This window comes from Phallusia mammillata, chromosome 8 (genome assembly GCF_965637545.1).
Source record: "Phallusia mammillata chromosome 8, kaPhaMamm4.hap1.1, whole genome shotgun sequence".
NCBI classification, from domain to species: Eukaryota; Metazoa; Chordata; class Ascidiacea; order Phlebobranchia; family Ascidiidae; genus Phallusia; species Phallusia mammillata.
This window is the reverse complement of record NC_137259.1, coordinates 10,932,657-10,948,854: the sequence shown is the minus strand read 5'-3', so window position 1 is coordinate 10,948,854 and position 16,198 is coordinate 10,932,657. Positions and strand designations below refer to the sequence as shown.

The 16,198-nt window shown below is 37.6% G+C and overlaps 2 protein-coding genes and 1 long non-coding RNA gene across 7 annotated transcripts; 2 read left to right on the top strand and 1 right to left on the bottom strand.

Annotated features, from left to right (window-relative positions):
- Positions 1-737: 737 nt before the first annotated feature.
- LOC145204678 (uncharacterized) lies at positions 738-2,032 on the bottom strand. The gene is made up of 2 exons (XR_013853519.1): positions 1,109-2,032; positions 738-1,020 (listed from the first exon to the last, which is right to left on the bottom strand). It is a non-coding gene; the product is annotated as an uncharacterized LOC145204678 (long non-coding RNA).
- A 2,592-nt stretch (positions 2,033-4,624) lies between these two features.
- LOC145203893 (TLC domain-containing protein 2-like) lies at positions 4,625-7,426 on the top strand. The gene is made up of 2 exons (XM_080076257.1): positions 4,625-4,732; positions 5,296-7,426. Exons 1-2 carry the CDS (start codon positions 4,683-4,685, stop codon positions 6,047-6,049), a joined length of 804 nt encoding a protein of 267 aa, XP_079932383.1. The 5' UTR covers positions 4,625-4,682; the 3' UTR covers positions 6,050-7,426.
- A 3-nt stretch (positions 7,427-7,429) lies between these two features.
- On the top strand, positions 7,430-16,197 carry LOC145203890 (thioredoxin domain-containing protein 3 homolog). Of its 5 annotated transcripts, none has more exons than XM_080076254.1 (24): positions 7,430-7,494; positions 7,560-7,617; positions 7,688-7,791; positions 7,872-7,943; positions 8,386-8,502; positions 10,043-10,118; positions 10,344-10,420; positions 10,499-10,591; positions 10,785-10,939; positions 11,208-11,351; positions 12,019-12,113; positions 12,171-12,315; positions 12,439-12,552; positions 12,978-13,120; positions 13,206-13,306; positions 13,611-13,768; positions 14,188-14,300; positions 14,484-14,558; positions 14,628-14,660; positions 14,731-14,781; positions 14,891-14,950; positions 15,009-15,053; positions 15,344-15,734; positions 15,970-16,197. In XM_080076254.1, the coding sequence occupies exons 1-23, from the start codon at positions 7,465-7,467 to the stop codon at positions 15,703-15,705; spliced, it is 2,421 nt and encodes an 806-aa protein (XP_079932380.1). In that variant the 5' UTR covers positions 7,430-7,464; the 3' UTR covers positions 15,706-15,734; positions 15,970-16,197. The 5 variants fall into 5 exon arrangements, with proteins under 5 accessions (XP_079932380.1, XP_079932379.1, XP_079932378.1 ...); XM_080076253.1 differs by having other exon boundaries at positions 14,188-14,318; XM_080076252.1 differs by having other exon boundaries at positions 14,188-14,327; positions 14,894-14,950.
- Position 16,198: the final 1 nt, after the last annotated feature.

Here is a 16,198-nt window from a genome sequence, read left to right as displayed (position 1 = left end):
CCAAAGCGCGTGACTAGCATAGCCTAGGCTACACTAAAAAAGCTTTCGGGTGACTGTACCGTCGCACCTTCCGCGAAGAGCCTGGATAAACTGCCAGTGCGAGCAACATATTTTTATTGGATCAAGGTTGAATGACGCGTGCAATAAACGCGTTTTTCTGCAAAGGAACACCACAAGTAAAAATCGAAACTTGCGGGGGTGGTACTAAATACCGCATGTTACTCCGCTTAAAATACTGCATTGTATGTGAAATGTGGAAATACAAGCCCAGCAAGGGTAAAATAAACCAGATTCTAGTGTAATTTTATTTGCAAACCCTCACCCAACCCGAATAGCTCTAACCGTTAGCGCTTCCAAAAGTCTGCAAAATTGTATTTTCGTAAAAGCATATTTAAGTCCTTAGGCTAGATCCACACAGGATTTCTCGCGAGCTTAGCGTACGCCCACGAGCTGCCCCGCTGGCGCAGTGACGTCCACACAGACATAAAACTCGAGCTCGCGCGCTGGCGCTCCGGCTCACACAGCCGCACTTTCACTGGGATCTCTTACACGTGCTTTTCACATGGTCAATGTTTGGCTGTACTATATCGGTTAATATAGATAAAGGTTATTCTTTCTATCCTTATTATTTATTATAATTTGAATTTAGTTCTGTCTGGTATACTTATAACAGTGATTAAGGAAGTTTCCTTTGGCAAAATCAACATGTGTTTTGCTACCAATAAACATAGTTCAAAAATGCTCCAATTTGTTTTATTTGCAAGAGTTATAAACCATGACATCATGAAATAAGCAAACTTGGTAGTTCCAAATAAATGTGTTGCAAAAAGGTTAAATGCAGTTTTAACAAACCAAACTTGCTAAAAAGTTAATTCACCTAAACATAAACCACACAAACATGTTGAACTAAAAACAATTATATAATCAGTCTTCTTCTGCTTCGTAAACCATTTACAATATTTCTTTCCATCAAATCTTTCTAGGGAAAAGGCCAGTGTGGCACAAACTGATCAGTTGTATCTGAAAACAAACAGATGAGTAAACATTTGTCTATCTGTTTGTAAATGTGTATATTGGCAGAAATTATACTTTTACAATTAAAAAATACCTTCATTTGCAGTGTTTCCAAGATAGGTAACACAATGTTTTACAGCATCCGTGCGGTTCACGTCTTGTAACCATGCATTTACCTTCCGGCAAATTTCACTGGAAATTTGTCCTTGCCGAAGTTTCTCGACCGCTGCTCGGCGCCGACTTTCTGAGGGCACATTCCCTTTTAGTGGACTTCAAGCATCGACGCCTCATCAATGCCGAAACCTTCTCCAGCGTTGCACTTGGCAAGGCCTCCCAATCAGCGCCAAACCTTAATCCTGTTTCCGCGGGCAAGTCTGTCTATGCTCGACTATTGGCCGAGTTCCCAGAAATAACAACTCCCCACTTTTCACAGTCGCTCCCCAAGCATGGAGTTCAGAATTTCATTTCCACTAATGGCCCACCCGTGCACTCTCGCGCTCGTCGTCTCCCTCCCGAGAAACTCAGCCTCACTAAAAAGGAGTTTCACAACATGCTGCAACTGGGCATTATTCGACGTTCTTCCAGTCCTTGGGCTTCGCCACTGCTCATGGTTTCAAAGTCGTCCGGTAGGTGGCGCCCCCTGTGGCGATTACCGCCGTCTTAACGCAGCTACCCAGCCTGATCGTTACACCATTCCTCACATTCAGGACTTTTCGACTTGGTTGGCAGGATCTACCGTTTTTTTTTCAAAATCGACCTTGTTCGCGGCTACCACCAGGTTCCTGTGGCACCTGATAACATCGCAAAAACCGCGGTCATTACCCCTTTTGGCCTTTTTGAATTCCTTTGCATGCTATTCGGCCCTAAAAATGCGGCCGGCACAGGCCTTTCAGCGACTGATGGACACGGTATGTCAATCATTGGACTTTGTGTTCGTTTATGTAGATCAGGGGTGGGGAACCTGCGGGCCACACATTCAACCACTTGTTGTATTTGTGACGTAACAGTCACTTGATTGTCTCTCCTTGCAGTAACAAATCATTTGTCGTGTGGTGTTAGTTTAAAATTGATTTTAGAGCTATTAGCGTGGATCCTTATATTGTTACATAAAATATATTCGGTATAATGGAGCTAGGGTGTTCCAGAAAGAATGGACAGATTTTTGTCGAATTAAGTGATAAACCTGTATGCCTTGTTTGTTGCAAACAAATAACAGCAAAGAAAAAATCAAATCTGGAGCGATGAAATATAAAATCACTTGTGTGCTTAGGCCTTATGGTATTATTACACGGAATTTGAAAGTAAAAAAATATTTGGCCCGCCCGAAAATGTTGTGCAATTCATGCGGCCCGCAGTAGTAATAGGTTCCCCACCCCTGATCTAGATTCTAGATGATATCCTCGTCGGAAGCAAGTCTCTTCCCGAGCACTATGACCACTTCCTTAAACCGTCTTTTCAAACAGCTTTCCGACCATGGACTTGTCATCAACCTGGGAAAGTGCAAGTTTGGAGTTTCCCAAATTGATTTTCTGGGGCATCGCGTTGACAGTACCGGCGCCCGGCCCCTTCCCGAAAAAGTCGAGGCTATTCAAACCGTTCCGGTCGAAATGTGCGCACATTTTTCGAAAATGTGCAGGTGCCAAAATGTGCGCACATTTTTCGAAAATGTGCAGATACCAAAATTGTGCAGGTGCCAAAATTTTTCCCTTTCCCACTAAAAAAGTCTTTCTGTCCCTTTCACATAAACAATTTTTTGTTTCAATTACATAATTATTACATACCTTTCCCTGCATTTTTATTTTAACTAGTGTTCTGTGCAAATCAATTAACTTATATAGGTATGTTATTTTTCTTGTTAAATGCAGTGGATTAAATTTTGTAACTAAACAGAATATGACCCTTGAGGGCAAAAAAATGAAAATACAATGTGGTTTGAAACAAATGCAGTGGTAAAAAAGTGATGCCTACATAAATGGTGAAAACTTATACTTTTGCATTGCACATCTATCATTTTTTCATGACAACTCAGTATTATCCTTTTCTAAACCTGTTTTGTTACCATTGCACATATTTTTTACCAAAATTATAATACAGAATGCCCACAGCGGTCTCAAAAAAATGATTTTCCCTATCCTACTTTTCTTTCTGACTGTTTCAGCATAGTATACTAACATGGTAGTCCAGCTATTGTTACCGTCACGCTTGATTAACACTGCACGCTTGTCGGATACTTGCATTGAGTTGGGTGCTTGAAATTGCCATATTAACGTTGTGTTTTACGTACAAAAAAAGAGAAAAAAAGTAGCAATAGTGTCCCTGTCTGTTGGCGGAAGGCTACTTTGGTGGAGCCAGTCAAGCTGAGACCTAAAACTGACCGCCCGTGCTAGGAAAGGGAGTGAGGTTTCCCAGGAAATGAAACCACCAAAAGAAACACTGTTGGATAGTTTCAGGCGCGGAAAGAAGAGGTGCAGCATAAACACAATGACGATATTACAAGAGTGTACTACTTTAACGAAAACACCAAAAAATAACGTATAAAAACAAAATAAATACGAAATTAAAACAAAAATGAGTCCATGGTTTATAATGTAGCTAGATTGGACTTTACCAACCAATCACTGATTTGCAGGTCGTCATCGAGGCAGGATGGCTGTACAAGGGCTCCTCTAAAATACGCAATCTACTCATAACACGCACGAGACTTCTGACAATCAGTGGCGTAGCCAGGGAGGGGCCAAAGGGGCCAAAGGGGCCAAAGGGGCCACGGCCCCTCCCAAATTTTCAAATTTGTGTATTGAGAAACTTTAATTTAGTGTAGTTTTGTCCCTCATCATTGTGGTTTCGTCTTTCAACTATCAAAGGAATATATAAACTAACAAAATTGACTGTTGTCACCAAGCTGTAAGCTGAAATTCATGCCTTTTATGTTTATGTAGACATGGAATAAATCAATAAAGCGTTTGGCTGTCCCGTCGAACCAAACTTTGACAAGTCACGTGTTTGGTAAAAGCACGCCTTACGCTGAGCATTAGCAAAAAGGCAGCAAACTATTTGGCCCCTCCCAAAATTTTCGTCTGCCTACGCCACTGCTGACAATATCATATTATTTCAGTCTCGGATACCCTTAGCTCTTACAGTCAGCTTTTTGATTAAGTTTTATTAGTAATTTAGTAGATTATTGGATATTTTGGACTTAAAAAGTTAAAAAGAAAAGCTCTCGGGAATACCGTACATAAATATATCAGATTTGCAGATGTCTTTACTATTCATAAACTTTAGGAGTTTAGGGCATATTAACTCCTAAAGATTATAAGTTACATGCGAATAATTCTTAACGCGTAAAGGTAATAACCATACAGATGAAGCTCTTCTGAGGAACCTTGCTGCGTGCAGTATGCGGTAGAGCTACTAACACTGCAATCTGGCTGGCCTCTGGTTGAAATTTGTTTGATAGGTGGCGCAACGGAGCATATGCGTGTATAGTGCCATAAACCCAAATTGCTGAGTCAGCACCATAAACGCGTATGCTCCGTTGCGCCACCTATCGAACAAATTTCAACCAGGGGCCAGCCAGATTGCAGTGTTAGTAGTTCTACCGCAGTTGCGCATCACTTTCTTTCATCGACATCGTAGTTGGTCTTCGTCTAAGTTGCTACGGTAACTGTGAAATGAAGAGAGACAGACAAGTAGACCGTTTGGCGTGGAGATGGAGACAGAGGTCGCTTGTCTAATTGTCAAACAATCCCACTGATAAACGTTGTCATAATGTTACGTGCATAACTAATTTATGATAGCCTTCACATGCCGCAGACTCGTTTAGTGAAGCTGGGTTAGTGAGTACCACACTTGTGTAGCAACAGATAAATCTTTTTACGACGCTAGGATGCTACTATTATTTGAAAGAAGATATAACGGTTGATACCAGTAACTTGCGAATATGGTTTTCCCCAGTATTTAGTTTGTGTGTATACTGCCGCTGATTTTTACCTTCTTTAATTCTTTACATGTTGTGTAGTGTTAATGTTTTCTTGTTTCTGTAATTGGGTACCATGGCAGACTTGGCAGTTACTACATATTTAATTTAATGTTGTTTGGCTCACATTTTGCAACACAAAATATACCTGCAGTGCCCAGTAGAATGCAATATTGATCAGTACATAAAGGGAAAGAACACATTGTATGGTATTTTAACTGCCCAAGAGTGTAGTTTGATGTAATCAAAACTTTTAATACAGTGTTTGCTTATAGCTCAGCCTCATCTCATTTTCTGATGTTTTTAAGGTTTTGGGACAAAATGCTGTTCACCCATTGGATTACTGCCTTATCTGCAGCTTGCTTTATAGCTTACAGTTACTTGCTGGAAAAGCGATGGACTGTTTCTTCGCTTGTTGTTGAAAGAAAAACACTTACGAAATGGAACAACATAATTGTTTCGTTTACCCACTCAATACTCTCAAGTCTAGGATGCCTGTATTGTTTCTACAAAGACCCGGCATTGACCTCTGATATAATCAACAAATTTTCATATACCTCATATGTTATGGCAAGTTTCTCATTGGGATATTTTATCCATGATTTTATACATGCTTTGAGATATCAAAAAATTTCTACAGCTTGGGAAATTCTTTTACATCATACTGTTGTCATATTATGTTTTGGTCTTGCTGTTACAACTCACAAGTTTGTTGGATATGTAATTGTTGCACTGTTGTGTGAAATCAACTCGATCTTTCTACATGGCCGTATGATTATGAAATTGTCAGGAATATCAACTGAAAGTACTTTGTACCGAATCAACAGTTTGATAAACATTGGAACTTATGTTCTTTTTCGAATCTGCACATTAACTTGGATGACTCGTTGGTTAATTTTAAATTATAAAGACATACCACAACCTGCAAATACATTTGGAGTACTAGGAATGGCATCAATAACCATTATCAACATTGTCTTATTTGCAAGACTGTTGTTTAAGGATTGTCAGTTTGTGGAATCTAAAACAGTTGACTCACTAAAATCTACAAAGAACATGTAGTAAATGTCATCTGACAAGAAAAGACCAAGAAAGCACAAAATCAATGCTTGCAACCCATTTTGCCAGATAATTGTACCAAATTTTTTTGTACCACATCAGTTAAAACCTTGTTTTGGGACTAAGGTATTTTTTTATTTGTGCTGTGTAACTTTTAGGACTTCGAAAGTAAGTGAAGTTCACAATTATGTGCTTCAAAGAAACAAACACTAAAAATATGACAAATAAGGTTTATGATGTACCTCCAGTGCTCAAACACCTCCAGTGCTCAAACACCTCCACCTTTATTTTATGTTAGGTGTGCAATATTTTAACCCAAATGTTTTTAACATAACAAGTCAATGTTCGTCCCAATGTTAATTTTGCTAAGGTCTATATAAACTGGGAGATGCTTCATGGTTTTAATTGTTTGTTTTTTGCATTAGTTGTATTTTTGAGTATTTAGGAGATAACTTTTAGGTTTTGTGATTTATTATTTTGTGTAAATGAGTGGTGCTTAAAAGAGGCAAATGACCAACTAGCATATAAATAGTGCTCTGATGTTTGAGTTCTGCAGTGACACTTAAGCGTTATTTTCTAAATTGATTAGAAACTTTGATTACAAGAATATGTTGTAATGCAAATATGATTTGTAGTTATGCAAAAACTGTTTTTGTTTTGTCAACATTTTAACATGTATTGCATGCATCAACCTCATTTTTTAGTATGTTTATGTCATACAAATCAGGAAATAATTATTACAATTTGTTAATTATGGGTGCCCTTCTGTGAAGAGGACACTTATTGTTTTTTTTCTTTGGTATATATAGAACACCTTTTCTTACAACTAAGCTGAAAATAAATTGTTGCCCCATTTAAGTATCACACATATTAACCTTCAGTATTGTTTTATTCCCTAAATTTTATCGAAAGTTTAGCAAAACCCAACTTTTGTGTTTTTAAAACTCAATGTGAAACACTTTTTAGAATCCGTAGTGTTATTATGCCAACTATTGTTGAATTTGAAACTATGTATTTATAAAATGTCAATGTTATCTTCCAAAAATCTTGATTTTTAGATGCTGTGTTAAAAAACATTTTTCCAATTTGCCAAGTCATTTTTTGAGTATTCTTGCTAATGTATTCTATGGTCAACTTTGGTAACATGCATGAGTATGCGCCATTTGTTTGTCGCCAAGCAAAATGTCCCAATTGCTTAACCTATTAACTGATTTTGTACCTCTACAAAACTTCATTCAAATATTTTTTGCCCTAAATTGATTAAAATTGTGTGTTTGTCTATCACATAAAATGCTGCGTTGCCTACACAAACTCGTTAAAAAACCTGATTGCATTGTGGGTTTATTTATGAGCTGATTACTGGTTACTGATGTTTTTCAGTGTTTGTGAACAGTCTGTAGGCAACCATCTGAAACAAAATGGCAAAAAGAAAAGAAATAATTTTACAGGTATGTGCTTACATTTGCCTGCTTGAAACTAATAATAAACAAATGTTATATTTGTTTGATAACAGGAAACTTTAAACACTCAAGAAGCATGGGAACATGCAATGTCAAATGAAAAACTCTATGGTAATTATATGTCTTTTTGTTCATATTTTGAGTGTTAAGTTTTATGTTTTTTTTATTGTACTTTCTTTAGTTGTGGATGCACATCAGAAATGGTGTGGCCCATGTACTGCTATTGTGGGCATGTTAAAAAGGATTAAAAACGAATTGGGAGATGATCTTTTACGATTTGCAACTGTAAGTATTTGTCACCAAAGGGAATTTACATCTTATTAAAGGAATTCACTAAATTTTAAGCCCAATACACATCTTTTAAGGCTGAGGTTGATGCGATTGACAACTTGGAACAATATCGAGGGAAATGTGAACCAAACTTCTTGTTTTTTGCTGTGAGTTGAAGCAAACTTGTGTGCACCTACATTGAAACAGACTCCGTCGAGTAGGAGAGTTTTAAGACATAAGATGTAAAATATTACATTAAATGCAACCCCAATAAAACAGTTTATACCCTTGTTTAGGTTTTTGGTTGCTGTTACAAAAGGAGAATTTTTTTTAAAGATGATACAGATATACACACCAGATGTCATAGCTCCTCATAGTAATCATAGTTTCACCAAAACTGTTTTTTTTTTCTTGAAGGCCAAATCTCTTGCCTTTTTACTGGTTTTACTTGCTGCTTAGGTTTTTACATTTCACTTGAGGAAAAAAACATGAACTGTGTACCTAAACATGGAAAAATATTGTCAAAAACTGTTTTTTTTTTACTCTGAAATATGAATAACCAACACATTGACTTAATTGCCGAATGAAACTTACACTTGACTTTTTCAGAGTGGTGAACTAGTGGCAGCTGTGCGGGGGTGCAATGCACCTTTAGTCCAGCAGACAATACAGTCTGCCTTGGAAGCTGAGCATAAAGTGTTAAAGGGTGAAGCTGAACGCAAAGTGGTAAGAGCTGCTACAAGGTTTTCGGCGGCATTTTTTGTTGACACATGTTATATAACCGCTGATCCTATGAGTCATCAGATTTCTGTTGATACAGACATGTTAATTATTGTTTGCCAATGCCAAACATATGTTATGTAACATGTGCTGACACTGCATAATTTATGGGTCTCTATTTATGTTTGAAGTATCAAGTTTTTGTTTTTTGCCTAAGTATTTTTTTACACTGCAAAATAGGTAAAAGGTGAATTTCAACAATAATTTTATTTATATTGATTGAATAGTAGTGTGCTTCTGTGTGGGCTTTTGTCCAAAAAAATTTTCTTTGCCAGTTATGGGTCCCCTTCCCTGAAGGGGACACATATTGATTTTACTCAAATTGTTTGTTTTTTTCTTTTTTTTTCTTTCATTTTTTTTTCTCCCCAAAGTTTGTTTTTCCATCAAATGTTTGATGGATTTGGCTGAAATTTACACAGATGGTAGATGTAGATGTGCATCCCACTTTGTTTTTGTTGATAACCCCAGTATTTACCCCGCTAGCCCCCTAAAATGTTTTTTTTTCCTGAAGTTTGTCCGACTCGTTTTTCCATCAAATGTTTGATGGATGTGGCTGAAACTTATACAGATGGTAGATATAGTTCTGTAGATGTGCATCCCACTTTGTTTGTCCGGATAACCCTAGTATTTACCCCACTAACCCCCTAAAAGGGGTGAGTTTGTAAACAATGTCAGAATTGGCTAAAATTTGGATAGCTTGTATGCCATTTATAGGTGTCGATTGTTCTGTTCAACCCCGTAGCCCTAAGATTTACCCCACAAGCCCGCAAAGTGTAAAACGTATTTATATGTTATTGGGCACCACAAACAAAAGATTTCTGTGGCACAATAATGTTACAAGGGCAACCAGTTGTATGTTACTCGTTTGTGACTTTGTGGGTTGCTTGGTGGAAGTTTTTGCGCCATGGCAGTTAGGGGGTTGTTAACAGCCCTATGATGTAAGAAACATTAACGGTTGTTGCTCAAAACACCTCTAGTGGTCGAAATTTTAAACATTGGCGGATTGGGCTGAAATTTTGCAGTACTATTGATTGAGTCATTGAGGTTTCATATTTTTGAGTTTGTGTGTGTTGAACCTTGATTAGTTATCCTACTAGCCCCCTAAAATGAGTTTTTGAATTTACATAGTTTGTACTCCATATAGCATATTTAAATATGCACAGTACCAATCACTGTGTTTGTCTTAACAATACCAAACTTACTCATTGTTATCTATTGAAATGCATTATCTACAACTTTGCATGTGTGGGGACCCATGAGTTTTTGCTCACAGAAACAACCAAGGTTATAAAAGACAGTGGATGATATGGGACCCAGTGTAAAATATGTAAACGAAGTATATTAATCTTTTAAAATAGGGTATAGTGTATGTGCAAGGGCAATATGCGCTAAGCCACCCTTCTAGTTGTATCTTACTTTGTTTTAAATATCAAACATATTGGTAATGAATACTGAATTGTCAGGGATGTTTATTTTTCATTTTTAGATTCGGGATATGCAAAGTGTGACTCCAGAACAAGAAGAGGAAGAAGAAGATGAGGAGGAAGCTGATGACGGTGTTGGTAAGAAAATTATTCAGTATCATGTATTACCAGGCACAAAATAAATGTACTTGTTTGTAATTTTGAAATAAATCATATTTCTTAGACAATTTTTATTGTCCTTTTCAAAAAAACCTCCTGTAAATCTTAATCTTTGCAATCATTTGGTTTGAACGTGCTTCATGTGCATTACTTTTGTGCAATTTTTAAGAGTTTATAACGTTGACATCAAACAACATTTTGCAGTTCCAAAGCAAGTTACTGTAGCGCTCATCAAACCAGATGTTGTTCAGAATGGACAAGTGGATGAAATTTTAGCTAAGGTTGGTTTTAGTAATGTTGTGAAAGTTTAACAATTGCAATTTGTAGTGATGTATCTTTGTGTAATTGTTTTTCTTCAGATTGAAGAAGCTGGCATTGAAGTGTTGGTAAATAGTGAGCGAATGTTATCTGAAGAAGAAGCCAGAGAATTCTACAAAAACCGGGAAGAAGAGGTATACACACAAATATATGTTAATGTATATTTTTATTCAGAGATTTCATTCATTTTTGACATGTGTGTAACAAAGCGTTTGTATGTATGATGTTTGTGTGTGGTGTATGGCAGCAACGGGTTACTGCTAGTTGGTAACTAATCGGCCTTTAATGGCGTATCTTAACCTTCCACACATTTTCGTGGTATTTCAGGAATTTTTCGACGATCTGGTCAACTACATAACCAGTGGACCGTGTCGGGTTTTGGTCTTAACGAAAGGCGATTCTGGTGCTGGAGTGGTTGAATTGTGGCGAGATATCATTGGCCCGTTCGATGCTGCTGTTGCAAAAGTAGAAAACGAAAACAGGTAAAACGACATGCTACAAATAACAATAGCTATTTTTTCCTTGTGTACAATGCGTTTCATTGTGTTGATCATAAATGGCTGTTTATCTAATTCAATCGTTTGGCTGACCGGTAATTCAAACTTAAATCAATATCTTTATCTTGCTATGTTTAAATTTACCTAATTTTTATGTTGTAAATAACACTGCTGTCTATATTAAACAACATATTACAAACTGCTCTGACTTGTACTTGTATTCCGTTTACGTTTCTTTTTATTATTACAACAGCTTACGAGCGATATATGGAGTTGACGCTACTTGTAACGCGGTGCATGGATCAGCCTCATCAGAGGAAGCAATTCGTGAACTTGGTTTCTTTTTCCCCGATTACCGACCACCCACATATAAGAGTTCGAGATCGAGCATGTCCAGGTAGTTTTCTGCCAAAAATGTCCGTTTGGGCCGTTTAGACTACAGATGTACCGAATCGGCTAAATTTGGGTTCGGTCGAAACCGAATATTCGGCAGTTTTGCCGAATAAATTCGGCCGAATTAGCCGAATCTTTATGACGTCCTTTGCGCAAGGTCGCGATCCCTTTTTTCTTGATTTTGCTCCTAATCATCCAATTTTGCCCTATTATCTCATGCAAACTGACAGCGCCAGATTATAACATACGAATATAACATTTCGGACATTTTCATGAACCTAAACTTTTTCAACAAAATTACAATTATATCCATGCGTCGGGAGATTTTGCAAAGTCCTCAATTCAAAAATATGTAAAAAAAGTAGAGATATCACTGCAGTAAACATTCGCTCCAATCACAATGTTGTCTCACAGAGCATTTCACCTCAGTTTTACGTTCAGTTCTGAGCTGAACTTGTTTGTACTGTGGAAGTTTATAGCTTTGTCATGGTAGTCAGGGTGTGTAAACGATTCTTCCGTGAAAGCCAAAAGCAGTTTAGTTTCAATGTAAGGTGTTTTTGCTAATACAACTTTTGTAAACACTGTTAGTGTACTTCTATTGGGCCACACACCAGTGTATTTGGTATGTGCAATAATAAAAAAAAATTAAGCCCAAGACAAACACTTTTCAGAGCTTCTGGACGAAGCAAAGCAGCGTCTCGTGCGGAAAGTCGTGTCCAGAAAACGCTCGCCATTATTCGACCGGATGCCCTGAAACGCCACAAAGGTGAGAATTTGTCGTTGTTACTGCAAACTGTTGTAACTGTTTCTCTATTTTGTACAGATGCAATCTTAACAAAGATTGAAGAGGCAGGGTTTAAAATTGCAATGCAGAAGGAGATGACATTGTCTCAGGAACAAGCCGAAGATTTTTACGCCGAGCACAAGGAGACAGATTATTTCGAGCCATTAGTGAAGCAAATGACCTGGTATTTTTCCACCTATTTTAATTTGATTCTTTGTAAATTTGTTTGCATTCGTATTATGGTTTTATCATACTGTAACATGTTTGATAACGTTCCACTATTGTATTTTTTGTGATTGTTTTTCAGTGGTCCAGTACTAGCGCTTTGTCTTGTCAGAGATGACGCAGTTGAGCAATGGAGATCATTGTTGGGACCAAAAGTTGTCGCAGATGCGGTTGCTGAACAACCAGACAGTCTAAGGTATTTTTCTGCGTATTTTACGGTCACAATTAACTTTAACTTTTATTAGTTTTGCCTGTCCTTATTTTTGGAAATTATATTCGCTGAATGCTTTATTTGCCAGAATTTTAAATTCCACTGCACACAGCGGTTGAAAAACTATTACACATAACCTCAAGGAAATGAAACAAAGACAATTGTAAACTTGGGCATCACAAGCTTTTCAAAAAACCCGCGAACTGCTGTCCGTTACTGCTAGTAGACGTTTTACCGGATCGTTTTTGATATGGCATCACGATTTCAACAGAGCTACTCAGGAATCGTTAAAATTTAGGCCAATTTCTTCTAGATTCCGTTTCTTCCGCGTATTAACTGTTCGTAAAAAAGAATTTAGGTTATCCGCCAGTATGAAGAATGTTCTTTAACTGTTTCTGCTTGTTTTACAGGGCACAGTTTGCCGTTGAAGAAGCTGACGTAAACATGTTACATGGCAGTGATAGTCCCACCACAGCGGAAGCGGAACTTTCAAAAATATTTCTAGTTGATCAAACCCTTGCAGTTATCAAACCTGATGCAATGGAAGAAAAAGGTATTAAGTACACACACACACACATGCACGCACATGGCCAGCAAGTTTTGTCCCTCTATTTGCACTAAACATTTTTTTGCTGCAGACAAAATTATCACTAAGCTGCAAGAGGCGGGATTTATGATTTCTTGCAAGAAGGATATGAGTTTGTCACGCGACATTGCTGAGGCAATTTATAAAAACAAGGTACTTAAACACAATCATTAGCATGTTTTTAACAGTGGTCGCCTTCTGCTTAAACGTAATGGACTTTTGCTCTCCAATAGTTTTTTCTCACGTTTAAATTTCATTGTGTGTAATCTCAGCCTGTTATCATGACGTTTTGGTTAACATAAAAATCGCGTATACATCTGTTACTGCTTTTTTTTTCAGCACTGATAATTTTCATAAAAACTGATACAAAATGTGCCAATGTTGACAAACAATCGTGTATTCACACAATCCACCTTTGTGCACTTATTCCCCATGTTATATTTATGTGTTAACGCAGGAAGGGACGGATTATTACGAAACTCTTATAAATCACATGACAAGTGGTTCAACTATGATGATGGTCCTCTCAGCTGAAGACGCTGTCTCCAAACTACGCGAGGTCATGGGACCAACCGACCCAGAAGTGGCGAAAGAAACGCATCCAGAATCTTTGCGGTAAACTGAGTAGATTTACGACAGACGAAACAAAACACAAAAAAATGTTGTCACACTTCTTATTGTGTCATTCGCAAATATGATGTGTCATTTGCAGGGTCGGATTAAGCTCTTTAGAGGTCCTAAGCAGTTAAGACTGTGACATTTCATACAGTGGTGACCAGGGGGGTAATGGCGAGCAAAGTGACCTGCAAGCTGAAACTATTACTGTTGTATTGTTTACAGTTATAGAATAAGGCGCAGTAATAACGTAAAATCCGACCTGGTAAAAAAGTCCCCGTGTCGAATCCCACTTTCTTTGGTTTGCTAACTTTGCCTGATTGTTAACTCAGTATAGTGTCCATTTCAAACGCGAAAAATTAGCTTTTATTTTTAAGGTTTACTTGACATTTCGGTTAAACAATACTTTTGCTCTGCAGTGCCCTGTTTGCCAAATCGATCTTGGAGAACGCAATGCACGCACCATCGACACCGGAAAGTGCAAAAGACAAAATTCGGATTGTGTTCGGAGATACAAAGTTCGATTGGGATGGTACAGCCAGAAGTGTCGGTACAGACGGTATTGCATGTTACCTGTCTGATTCACGATAGCTTCGCTTTAGTTTTACAATACTTTTTCGCCTTTAAGTTAGCTCGAACACGCTTAAGCTTTTTATTCGATTTTTACGTTGTCCATTCGTGTTTTTATGTAGCTCAGGATTGTGTGTTTTTTCAGCTGAACAAACTCAAGAGAATCTTGGAGAAAATCAAGAGAACGCTACTGTTGAAGAAAATCAAGAAACGAAAGAAGGTTTGCTTTACTTAAAATGTAGAATGATGTGCTGTTGATGTTTTGTTTCGTGAAATGTTATGTTTTTAGGCGATAATGTTGATGAGAAAGCTGATACTGAAGGTAAGTATCTCGAATAAGAGTTCAATCTTGGTTAAATAGTTTGTAACACCTAAAAACATTGTTATTTCAGAAAAGGAAACTGCTTCTGAAAAAGCTGAAACTCCGGCCGACAACCCTGAAGGTAAATGCTAATCACATTCTTTAGTTTAGGGAATTCAGTGGCTCACCTGCTTGTACTGCATGTGTGGAATACATCAATATTGTTTTGTCAAAATATGTATTTTTTGCAGCAGCTGAGGGAGAGAAATCAGAAGAAAAGCCAGAAGATGACGAAAAAATAGCCGAAAATGGTAAGTGGCTTGTTTTTTAGTAAATATTTAAATTTTGTGGATTTTTTTAAATTCCCAGAGGCAACTGAAAATGAGGATTCGAATGAAGCAACACCTACAGAAGGTATGTTCTGTGTTTCGAGACTACCATATGACCACAATGAATTATATTTGACTAGTTTTGTGGTGTTTTTTGTGGAAACTTTTTTTCGCTTTGCAACATGTTGTAAAAGGCTTAATCATAATGTTTTGGCTTTCAACTTATTTTTCCATTTGTTTTTGTGTTCACGTGCACCTTACTAACTTTGTTGTTTATTTTTGTGTGTGCAACTAACTCTGGCCTTCATTCACCGTCGATGACGACTGCAAACACCAACTAACATCCACCTCGCATCTTTTCACGTTCAACTATAGTCGACGAAACCAACAAAGAAAACGTAGAACAGTCAGGTCAGGAAGGTAAAGTTGAGGCAGTTGGGGACGAAAATTCGCCGAATCATAGCATATCGGTCAATGGGGATGAAGTAGTTGTTGGTGAGGGGACTGAACAGGTGGTAAATAAAACCTCAGACCCAGCCAACGATGCTGACAACCAAGACCGTGCGGAAAATGGCGACGTTTTAGATCCTGGTAATGATAATGTTGAAAGCAAATCCCCGGGAAGTGATGTCGATAACCAGGATGGTTTAAAATCAGGGGAAGGGGGGCAATCAGCGCGCAGTAGATCGTCTAGTTCTAGTAGTAGTTCAAGTTCAGACAGCGAGAAAAGTAGTTAATGTGCTGTTGATCTTCGAAGAACTTTATGGTAAGTAATCATGTTTGCTGTCTGCTGTGCAGTATGATTTGTGATTAAAATCTTAAAAACTCATTGCTTTGGCTTGTGTGATATTCTTCAAATTTTTTTTGTTTAAAAATATTTTAAACGGCGAAATGTTTTTCCTTACTGCAACAACCCAAAGGGTGATGTAAATCGCCACAGTTTCTGCTTGTTAAATAATAAACGATAAGTTAACCTAAAATTAACTTGTTGTTGTTTTTAGGTGATGCTGCACCTGAAGATTGACCAAGCAATTACTTTTCCTTTCAAACCTTTACATTTTTTACGAATTTTTTATGACGCAAAGTTTTGCTAAAACATATACTGTGCCTCGATCTCCGTTCACTGTGTTATTCGCCTTTCAAACTGTTGAATTTGTAATTGTAGGTGCTTCACATTAAGTTAGTTCTCTGCAAAAAATTATATTTTACCAAAACTGGTTTAAACTTGAC

Excerpts from the sequence above, each read along its gene's own strand:
- LOC145203890 (XM_080076251.1), top strand. The coding sequence starts at position 7,465 with ATGGCAAAAAGAAAAGAAATAATTTTACAG. Across the intron at positions 11,352-12,018 it reads TCGAGATCGAGCATGTCCAG|AGCTTCTGGACGAAGCAAAG; the intron begins GTAGTTTTCTGC and ends AACACTTTTCAG. Across the intron at positions 12,553-12,977 it reads GAACAACCAGACAGTCTAAG|GGCACAGTTTGCCGTTGAAG; the intron begins GTATTTTTCTGC and ends CTTGTTTTACAG.
- LOC145203893 (XM_080076257.1), top strand. The coding sequence starts at position 4,683 with ATGAAGAGAGACAGACAAGTAGACCGTTTGGCGTGGAGATGGAGACAG. Across the intron at positions 4,733-5,295 it reads GCGTGGAGATGGAGACAGAG|GTTTTGGGACAAAATGCTGT; the intron begins GTCGCTTGTCTA and ends GATGTTTTTAAG.